The sequence below is a fragment of the Bufo gargarizans genome, chromosome 1 (genome assembly GCF_014858855.1).
Source record: "Bufo gargarizans isolate SCDJY-AF-19 chromosome 1, ASM1485885v1, whole genome shotgun sequence".
NCBI classification, from domain to species: Eukaryota; Metazoa; Chordata; class Amphibia; order Anura; family Bufonidae; genus Bufo; species Bufo gargarizans.
In genome coordinates this window covers 207,961,789-207,973,460 of record NC_058080.1, presented here as the reverse complement: position 1 = coordinate 207,973,460, position 11,672 = coordinate 207,961,789, and the positions used below count along the sequence as shown (strand labels likewise).

Sequence of the window (11,672 nt, the reverse complement as noted above, 5' to 3'; positions counted from 1 at the left end):
TAGGCCGGAATTTAATTTTTTAATTGCACAAAATGGAAGTTTTTCAAATATCTGACTAGAACCACAGTATCTTTAGGGTGTATCTCACATGTACAGATGCAGACTAGGCCGGAATTTAAGATTTATTACCAAAATGGCTGTTTTTCAAATAGCTGAATAGAACCACAGTATGTAAAAGGGTGTATCTCACACGTCCTGATACAGACTAGGTTAGAAATTAAGTTTCTTGCACAAAATGGCTGTTTTTCAAATAACTGAATATAATCACAGTATCTAAAGTGTGTATCTCACACGTACAGATGCAGCAAAGGCTGCAAAATAAACTTTTTTGCCCAAAACGGGTGTTTGTTTAATAACTGAATATGACAGTAGTATATAACCCTTGAATTTCACACGTGCTGATGCAGAAAGGGCTGAAAATTTGTGTATTTTGCCCAAAAAGGGTGTTTTATTAATAGAAGAATATAACCACAGTATCTAAAGGATGTATTTCACACGTAAAGAAGCTGCAATTAAAGTTTTTTTGCACAAAACGGGTGTTTGTTTAATAACTGAATATGACAGCAGTATATAACCTTGAATTTCACACGTGCTGATGCTGCAAGGGCTGTAAAATTGTGTATTTTGCCAACAAAGTGTGTTTTTAAAAACCCAGAAAATGATTGCTGTATTTCTAGATTAAATTGCACACTGAATAATCCAGATTTTGGATAATGCCAAAAATTGGTGTTTTTTTTAAAGCCAGAATTTTTTTTACATTTTTAAAACTTGTTTTTAACAATAACAGATGCAGCAAGGCTTGCAATATTAAGTATTTTGAAAAAAAGTTTTTTTTATAACAGAATATGAAAGCTGTAAAAAACTATTAAATTTCACATGTGCAGATGCAGCTAGGGCGGTAAAATAGTGTATTTTGTACAAAAATTGTGTTTTTAAAAACACAGAAAATTATGGCTGTATTTCTAGCTTAAATTGCACACTGACTAATCCAGATGTTGGATATTGCCTAAAAAGTGTGTTTTTTTTAGTAACGGAATATGAAAGCTGTATATGACACTTGAATTTCACACATGCAGATCTGTAAAATAGTGTGTTTTGCAAATAAAGGGTTTTTTGTAAAAACTCAGAAAATTATGGCTGTATTTCTAGCTTAAATTGCACACCGACTAATCCTGTAAATGCACCAAATGTTGTATATTGCCCAAAAGTTTTTTTTTTTAAACCAGATTATTAGTGCAGTATTTCAAGCTTGGATTTGAATGTCGCAAAAGCTCAGATGCGGTGCTGGTGCACTGAGCTTGCATAAAATGGCCGCCACCGCCGCCCACCTAACTAGCAGACGATAAAAGTTATTTTTTTTGTCACTGGGCTCAAGCCAGGGTAAAACGATTGTGCACTGCACCCACAAAACTAAATCAATGTAGATCGCTGAGTTAGATTCGATTTCGGATCTCAGATTCTGTCCTATTCTCTCCCTGAAATCACCAGCAGCATCCTCTCCATACACTAGTAACAACAGAGTGACGTGCAGCGCTTCGTGACTCCAGCTTATATAGAGGCTAGGTCACATACTGCACTGGCCAATCACAGCCATGCCATTAGTAGACATGGCTGTCATGGCTTCTAAGTTCAGACAGTTAAACGCTTGCTGATTGGCTGCTCTGCAGCCTTTCAAAAGCGCTAAGAAATCGCAGAACACTTTACAGTTCGGGTTTGCTGAACCCTACTCAGCACATCAGGCTGTAACCACTTTTGCAAGAGGTGGAGCAAGCAATAATATTGAGGTCTCGCAGGCTCAGTTGACTTAAACCCCATCTGATGTACCCACTGGGCCCGGACCAACACATTCACCCCCAGCCTTGCCAAAATCTCACCTTTTGATTTTTAGTAGTTGGCAGCTTGATCGTCCGGCAAGTCGAAATACACTCGCTGGGAATTGGATGCAAGGAACGGACCGACGACCTCAGACCACTGGTCTCCGGGTAGCTTCTCCCTGATGGCCACTTTCTTGTACATCGCCAGGTAGGTTTTGATGTCCTCTGCGGGGGTCAGCTTAGCAATCACGTCATGGACTGCTTTCCGGACATCGTGGACGTTCAGGGTTGCTCCTGCTGTCTGCAAAGCCATCACATATTGTAGCAGCAACTGGTTGGTCTCCTGTTGCTGCTTATTAGCCTCACATTGGTGCAGGTTTGTCTCTCACTGCTGCAGATTAGCCTCTTAGCCTCCATGAGGGCCTTCACAACAGCCTCCATTTTGTCGTGGGGCACTGGTTGTAATACAGCTGGATTAATGCACGACATATAACAGTGCCTGGAAAAATGCATGACCCAAAAATATCAGCATTCACGTCAGCCTCACTGCTCTTGCCCACATCCTCCACCAAGTGTGGGGATTCGCTATGGTAGACAGGGTGTGCAGACGCAGTACAGAGGCAAATTACCAGTTCTTAAAACAAACTTCAGTGTATATTCACACATAAAGCAAAAACAAAATGTCACTTTGCAGTTTTGGTGTCAGTTCACACACAATGGAAAGTCCACATAGCAAAAATCACCTTGTTGGCAGTTCTGCCTCCAGCAGTCCATTGCAGGCTTTTAGGGGTCCCATTTCCCCTACAGACGGGTTTCAGCCATCCAGCATGGCACAAGCCTCAGATACCAGCACACACACCTCCTGAGCTCCACTGTCAGACAGAGATAATCCTCCCCATCTGGCAGTGCTGGCTGTTTTTCTTTTTTTTCTTTTTTTTTTTTTTTATAAAAGAAAGATTTATTTATAGTACTTAACCTGAATATACAAAGTAGTGGTCAAGCATCAACTAATGAGGTATACAGTTTTATAACCTAGTCATAAATGGTATGAAAGACTACTGCCTGCTCCTCAAGAATCTCTGCTATACACACACTTTGATCGCACATTAGGATACAGGAAAAAAGATTTTTACATATTGAACCTTGCCATTTTCCAAACTTTTGCTTGCACAACTATATACGGAACAGCAACAAATAAAGTCCAAAGATCTATACAGAATGCCCCAGGGTTTCCCTCTGGCTATATAAGACCCATATCTTTGGCCTTCATTGCATATGAACCTTCTATGCTAACACCATTATATTACAGGAAGGCAGCTTCACTCAAGAACACACATGGCTGTACTAGTATGAAAGACATGTGCTTCAAAGATGTACAGACAAAGCAAAGCTATACCACCACTTAAAACAAAAGATCTTTTTTTTTTTTTATTGTAGCAGTCAACCAGTACAAACAAGCACCAATAAATAACATTTTACAAAAAAAACCTTTGCTATCTTGGCTGTGTGATGTTACAGGTCTCTAGTGCATGTGGGTTTACAGTATATAAAAAAGTCGTTCTGTAAAATGTACAGATATACAGGGAGTGCAGAATTATTAGGCAAATGAGTATTTTGACCACATCATCCTCTTTATGCATGTTGTCTTACTCCAAGCTGTATAGGCTAGAAAGCCTACTACCAATTACGCATATTAGGTGATGTGCATCTCTGTAATGAGAAGGGGTGTGGTCTAATGACATCAACACCCTATATCAGGTGTGCATAATTATTAGGCAACTTCCTTTCCTTTGGCAAAATGGGTCAAAAGAAGGACTTGACAGGCTCAGAAAAGGCAAAAATAGTGAGATATCTTGCAGAGGGATGCAACACTCTTAAAATTGCAAAGCTTCTGAAGCGTGATCATCGAACAATCAAGCGTTTCATTTAAAATAGTCAACAGGGTCGCAAGAAGCGTGTAGAAAAACCAAGGCGCAAAATAACTGCCCATGAACTGAGAAAAGTCAAGTGTGCAGCTGCCAAGATGCCACTTGCCACCAGTTTGGCCATATTTCAGAGCTGCAACATCACTGGAGTGCCCAAAAGCACAAGGTGTGCAATACTCAGAGACATGGCCAAGGTAAGAAAGGCTGAAAGACGACCACCACTGAACAAGACACACAAGCTGAAACGTCAAGACTGGGACAAGAAATATCTCAAGACTGATTTTTCTAAGGTTTTATGGACTGATGAAATGAGAGTGAGTCTTGATGGGCCAGATGGATGGGCCCGTGGCTGGATTGGTAAAGGGCAGAGAGCTCCAGTCCGACTCAGACGCCAGCAAGGTGGAGGTGGAGTACTGGTTTGGGCTGGTATCATCAAAGATGAGCTTGTGGGGCCTTTTCGGGTTGAGGATGGAGTCAAGCTCAACTCCCAGTCCTACTGCCAGTTTCTGGAAGACACCTTCTTCAAGCAGTGGTACAGGAAGAAGTCTGCATCCTTCAAGAAAAACATGATTTTCATGCAGGACAATGCTCCATCACACGCGTCCAAGTACTCCACAGCGTGGCTGGCAAGAAAGGGTATAAAAGAAGAAAATCTAATGACATGGCCTCCTTGTTCACCTGATCTGAACCCCATTGAGAACCTGTGGTCCATCATCAAATGTGAGATTTACAAGGAGGGAAAACAGTACACCTCTCTGAACAGTGTCTGGGAGGCTGTGGTTGCTGCTGCACGCAATGTTGATGGTGAACAGATCAAAACACTGACAGAATCCATGGATGGCAGGCTTTTGAGTGTCCTTGCAAAGAAAGGTGGCTATATTGGTCACTGATTTGTTTTTGTTTTGTTTTTGAATGTCAGAAATGTATATTTGTGAATGTTGAGATGTTATATTGGTTTCACTGGTAAAAATAAATAATTGAAATGGGTATATATTTGTTTTTTGTTAAGTTGCCTAATAATTATGTACAGTAATAGTCACCTGCACACACAGATATCCCCCTAAAATAGCTAAAACTAAAAACAAACTAAAAACTACTTCCAAAAATATTCAGCTTTGATATTAATGAGTTTTTGGGGTTCATTGAGAACATGGTTGTTGTTCAATAATAAAATTAATCCTCAAAAATACAACTTGCCTAATAATTCTGCACTCCCTGTAAAGCACATTTTCTACTGTTTAAATTCAACCATGTCACTTAAGCTATAAAATGTCTGGGAACGAGGAGGAAGGATTAAGCAGACTCTTTAACTTCTGTGGAATCTCCATTTTCTGTCTTCTGTTTTTTAGTTTCGGTTTTCTCCTCATCCTCTGCCGCGCGTTTTACAGGATGACCATCTGCCTCTGTCTCTTCTCCTTCACCTTCCTCCTCTTCTTCATCTCCTTCTCCCTCGGCTTCATCTTCTTCCTCTTCAGGGTCCTCTGTGTTTTCCTCGCTGTGATCTGCACCGTTCTCTTCCGTTCCATTGGCTGGAGCGTCGCCGCTGCCATTTTTTTCTGCCTTCTCCGGTTCCTCTACTACTACTACTTCTTTCTTTTCTTTGAGATCCTTGGTCACTGGCACCTCGGTGGTGGTATCGACAGCGGTATCGGCCATGTTGGTGGAAGTTCGGTGAACGAATTCAATGAAAACTAAATAAAAATAAAAGAAGGGGGGAGAAGAAGACTTGACAGGAGAGGAGGGAGAAGAGATGATGGAAGACACCAGAACCCACGACGGTGTGGCGAGAGGACTCGTGCTGGCTGTTTTTTATGCCTGTCAAAACCTGGCCTGGAACACGGGGAGTAGTCACCCACCCAGCACTTTGACTACTACCAGCAAGAGCCGTATGGATCAGCTATACAGCCATACTAAGTATTAAGGTGTCAAACAGCAACTGCTGCTGACACATAATAACCGGCTCTTACTCCACCGAGGCCACCGAATATATATATTCTTTCCAAGATAGACAGAAAGTGATTTGGATGTTTTTTTTGTTTGTCTTTCATGCATAAATTTTGTCGCAATTTACTATTTTTCCTGGAGGAGACATAGGCGGGAAAGGAGAAGACATAGGCGGGTAGTCAGGTAATAAAATGGTGGGTGAAGGAATCAAGGACAATTTTTCTAGTTCAGGAACATGTTAAATAATGTATATGAATGTAAAAAAAAAAAAAAAAAAAAAATTGCCTTCCATTTAAATTGACTGAAAAATGTGAAACGTGAAAAATTTGTAAATCATATAAAACATTTAATACTCTACAGGTCAACCTGAGGCTCTCCAGCTGTTGTAAAACTACAACTCCCAGCATACCCAGACTTCCTACAGCTAGCAGCCTACAGCAGGGCATGGTGGGAGTTGTAGTCTTACAACAGCTGGAGAGCTGCAGGTTGGCCATACCTGCTCTACAGTGATGAACAGAAGTATTTGAACACCCTGCAAGGTTTTTCCACTTAGAAATCTTGGAGGAATCTGAAATTCACATTAATTCTCACTCTGAAAGCCAGAATATAAAAATCAAATAAAAAATAAAACAGGAAATCACATTGTGTGATTTTTTAAGAAGGTATTTGTCTTGCACTGCTGAACATACCGTATTTTTCGCCCTATAGGATGCACCGGCCCATAAGACGCACCTAGGTTTTTGGGGAGGAAAATAAGAAAAAAATTATTTTTAACCAAAAGGTGTGCTTTTGGTGGGTTTGGAACTAATGGTGGTCTGTGGGTGGCACTATTACTGGGGATCTGTGAAGGACACTGTTATGGGGGATCTGTGGATGACAGACACTGTTATGGGGGGGATCTGTGGATGACGGACACTGTTATGGGGGGGATCTGTGGATGACGGACACTGTTATGGGGGGGATCTGTGGATGACGGACACTGTTATGGGGGGGATCTGTGGATGACGGACACTGTTATGGGGGGGATCTGTGGATGACGGACACTGTTATGGGGGGGATCTGTGGATGACGGACACTGTTATGGGGGGGATCTGTGGATGACGGACACTGTTATGGGGGGATCTGTGGATGATGGACACTGTTATGGGGGATCTGTGGATGACGGACACTGTTATGGGGGATCTGTGGATGACGGACACTGTTATGGGGGGATCTGTGGATGACGAACACTGTTATGGGGGGATCTGTGGATGACGGACACTGTTATGGGGGGATCTGTGGATGACGGACACTGTTATGGGGGGGATCTGTGGATGACTGACACACTGTTACAGGGGGGGATCTGTGGATGGCACTGTTACAGGGGGGGGGATCTGTGGATAGCACTGTTACAGGGGGGATCTGTGGATGGCACTGTTACAGGGGAGATCTGTGGGTGGCACTGTTACATATGTGCCATCCACAGACCCCCCACCCCATAACAGTGCCATCCACAGCCCCACAGCCCATAACAGTGCCATCCACAGCCCCCCAGCCCATAACAGTGGCATCCACAGACCCCCCCCCCTTAACTGTGCCATCCGCGGATCACTCGATCATCCAATAGCCCCCCCCCCGCCGCCGCCAGTATACTAATATTGTCTTATTCAATTAAATTGCATTAGATATGCCCCCTCACTCCTATATTGCTAATCGAACCTTAAATCCTCATCCTAGGTGCTGTAATGCAGGCCGGGCGGCCGGCGCGTCACTCGCTGACGTCACTTGCCTGCGCCGCCTGCTTCATTCATAAAGTAGGCGGCGCAGGCACGTGACATCAAGGAGTTACGCTGCCGCCCGCCCAGCCTGCATTACAGCACCTAGGAATAGGATTTAAGGTACGATTAGCAATATAGGAGTGAGGGGGCATATATAATACATTTTAATCGACTAAGACATTTAATATTAGTATACTGGAGCGGCGGGGCGGTGCTATACTACACTGATTGCACCGCCCCGCCGCTATTCCCGGCCCCCAGCTCCTCCTCCCAGTCCCTCCCCCGGCCCCAGCTCACGCTACATTGCATCCAGCGATGTTAAATTGTCAGCATTCGCCCCATAAGACGCAGGGGCATTTCCCCCCGATTTTTTGGGGGGAAAAGTGCGTCTTATGGGGCGAAAAATACGGTAAGTATTTGAACACCTGAGAAAATCTGTGTTAATATTAGGTACAGAAGCATTTGTTTGCAATTACAGAGGTCTAATATCACACAACTAAATTGCAATAGTCAAAGCTTGATGACTGTATCGGTAGCCAAATAAGATAAAATGATATCACATGGGGTAGTAAACCGATATTAAAACTTAACATTTAATAAATATACGTGGTAAAAAATATGAGCCCAAAAATAGTTTGAATGTGCAATGTACATACAACACTTATATAAAGTTATGCCTAGTCATCCAGAACTGTATGGTGGATAAGCAGTGGAATGACTAAATGCGAGTGTGAAGGAGGGAGTAGCAAGGACAGTGGTTAAGAGATATATATCCCTAATCCTCAGACCCATAAGACTAAAAGTCCCTACCTCTCACTCCTAAAGACAGGACAGTGACTGCCCAGCTTCGTCAAGATGTATAAGGAAAGTAGAGGAAAAGCACCCCCAAAGCATGATGTTACCACCCCCATGCTTCACAGTAGGGATGGTGTTCTTGTGATGCAACTCATCCTTCTTTTTCCTCCAAACACGACCAGTGAAGTTTAGACCAAAAAGCTCTACTTTGGTCTCATCTGACCACATGAATTTCTCCCATGCCTCCTCTGGATCATCTAGATGGTAATAGGCAAACTTAAGACGGGTCTGGACATGTGATGACTTGAGCAGGCGAACCTTCTGTGCAATGCATGATTTGAAAATATGATGGCGTAGTATTCTACCGACAGTGACCTTTGAAACTGTGGTCCCAGCTCTCTTCATGTCATTGACCAGCTCCTCCCTTGTAGTTTTGGGCTGATTCCTCACCTTTCTTATCATCAGTGATACCCCACGAGGTGAGATCTTGCATGGAGCTCCAGTCCGAGGGAGACTGACAGTTGTCTTTAGCATCTTCCATTTTCCAACAATTGCTCCAATAGTTGATCTATTTTTACCAAGCTTCTTGGAAATTGCCCGGTAGCCCTTTCGAGCCTTGTGGAGGTCCACAATTTTGTCTCTGGTGTCTTTTGACAGCTCTTTGGTCTTGCCCATGGTAGTAGTTGGGGTCTGACTGACTGTGCGGTGGACAGGTGTCTATAAAGAGCTCAGACAGGTGCTACTAAGTTAGATTAATGAGTGGAGTAGAGGTGGACTTTTTAAAGGCACAGTAACAGGTATTTGAGAGGCAGAATTCTTGCTGTTTCTCAGGTGTTCAAATAATGTTCAGCAGTGCAAGACAAATACATTCTTTAAAAATCGTACAATGTGATTTCCCGATTTAAAAAAAAAAAATGATTCTGTCTCTCAGAGTGGAAATACACCTACAATGTACATTTCAGACCCCTCCATGATTTCTAGGTGGGAGAACTTGCAAAATTGCAGGGTGTTTGAATACTTCTGTTCCTAGACTGCTAGTATTGTGGAGTTAGATTAGTGAGTCCAGTTGGGAGTTTCCATAATTAAATTACTATATTTCCCTATTTTTGCATCCACTTAATTAAACCAAAGAAAAGTCAAAAGGGTAAACAATTAGCATGTATAAAAAAGAACATTTCTTTTCATGCTGGAACAAAATGTATTTTCATTACAATATGAACATTAGAGAAAAAAAAAAATTTTTTGAACAGTAATATTCAAGAGAGTGACCCAGTTATTTCCAACTTTTCCACTTAATAAAATATTAAGAATTGTGGACGTTTAAGTGCACCAGCAAACACTGGTAATGGTTTGTATGAAAAACTTTCATTTAAGATAGGAAAGTGGATGTATATCAATATTTGCTGGAATTAGCATGTAGTGGATTATAGTCAGCATTGTTCTTGGCCAATATTTACTTTAGAAATTGGTCTGCTTTGTAATGTCTTTGTACTGCCTTGAATGGCAAAGCTACCAGTATTTTGCATGTTAATGAGGATTCCAGGAGTTTTCAAAATGTAATGTTCAGCTTCAGAGAGTTAATGTTCTGAAGGTTAATAGTTTCCCTTTAATACAATGTGCATTAAATATATACATAAATGTATTTATATTTCTTTTCTGTTGGCTTATTGTATTGAAGTATATACCTGATGGAAATTCATAAAATAATGCTTGACTTGCTTTTGGGAATCTTATATACTTCTAATCACAATTTCTGGAACTCTGGTCAGCATTTACATTTCTACGTTTTGAAGCCAAGGTCTTAGATTAATGTAATTCAATTGTGTCACATAACTGGGAACCATATGCTCATCTAAACTACTGTACGATAACCTGTTTAATATAGTAGAGTACAATCAGGGCCGGCAAATTGCAATTGCCCAGGGTCCCAATCCTCTAATGGGCCCCCTGCTTCAGTCCTGGCAGATCATTGAACAGTCAGGACTCCAGTTCCTCACTGTATATATTCTATATAGGAATGAAAGACTGTTAGTATTGTGGAGTTAGATTAGTGAGTCCAGTTGGGAGTTTCCATAATTTAAATTACATAATTAAATTACTATATTTCCCTATTTTTTCATCCACTTAATTAAACCAAAGAAAAGTCAAAAGGGTAAACAATTAGCATGTATAAGAAAGAACATTTCTTTTCATGCTGGAACAAAATGTATTTTCATTACAATATGAACATTAGAGAAAAAAACATATTTTTTTTGAACAGTAATATTCAAGAGAGTGACCCAGTTATTTCCAACTTTTCCACTTAATAAAATATTAAGAATTGTGGAAGTTCAATAAGAGTGGGAAATTTTTCAGTTTAGGAGTCCCTGCTCTGACTCCATATATAGTAATTTTATGAAATCTGATGAAGGGGAAGTTTTAATCCCCGAAATGCGTTGTTTCCAATCAAGAAGAAGAATTTATACCATTGAGATTCTCTCCATTGTGGACTTGCGCCGAAGCAGAACCTCCTTTCTTTTATTGCAACTTTTCTTTTTGGGGGACTGGACATCCCATCTGAAAGAACACATAGTCTGCGGCTGCAGTTCCGGCAGAAAGATCCCATCAATACAAGCCTTCAATAGGGTTGTGCCTATTTTAGCACAACCCCAAAAGGTGAGCCTTCACAATCCTCACTACATCATTTTATCTGTATATACATACTATCCTATTGTGCACCCCTTTCTTTTCCATTCTCTATTCCCCTCATTCGTTTGAGGGGAATTTAGATTTGTCCAACATATGGCTGTGTCCATATATGGAGTCAGTGTTATGAACATGAAAGGGGTATAGTGACCATGCTTGGGGGCATCCTGTGTATATAAGTCTAATTTAGACTCTATTTTTGAAATGTTTCTGTGGGGATTTGCACAACCATCTGCATTAACGTTAACCAGTGAGCTATATATCTCAATGCTTAATTATTGCTGAAAAACCTCATATACGTTTCTCTTGTATTAGGTATGCATATTTAGCAGAAGTATATTTTTATATTTTTTTTTTGTAATTATAAAAGAAATGTATGACACAAAATAAATGTGTAATTACTAAAAGAATATATAAAATTAAACTTCTGATTTATATAAATGCAGAATTCAGGGGAAACTACAACTCAGGTTTTTAGCCATAATATATTTCCAACAGTTTAATATAGAGCTCTATAGCTCAGTGGTTAAGATTCTTCCTTTAATATAGAAGGTTGTGAGTTTGAATTCCGCAAAAACACATTTTAAAAATAGATGTTAAATAAAACATAAATAAATAAGTCGCCCCAACAGTGAAAAGTTTGATTTCATTAAGAAAAAAATTGAGTAAAACGCCACATATTTAACTTGTGTAACCAGTATTTTTTGTTGGGCAAGGTGGCAACCCTAACAGCAAACCCGCTAAGGATGTCT

The 11,672-nt window shown here is 40.8% G+C and overlaps 1 protein-coding gene across 1 annotated transcript; it reads right to left on the bottom strand.

Moving 5' to 3' along the window:
• Window positions 1-4,963: 4,963 nt before the first annotated feature.
• Window positions 4,964-5,535, bottom strand: LOC122944726 (prothymosin alpha-like). The gene has a single exon (XM_044303333.1). It carries the CDS (start codon window positions 5,393-5,395, stop codon window positions 5,033-5,035), a length of 363 nt encoding a protein of 120 aa, XP_044159268.1. The 5' UTR covers window positions 5,396-5,535; the 3' UTR covers window positions 4,964-5,032.
• Between the last annotated feature and the right edge of the window lie 6,137 nt (window positions 5,536-11,672).

Excerpts from the sequence above, each read along its gene's own strand:
- LOC122944726 (XM_044303333.1), bottom strand. The coding sequence starts at position 5,395 with ATGGCCGATACCGCTGTCGATACCACCACCGAGGTGCCAGTGACCAAG.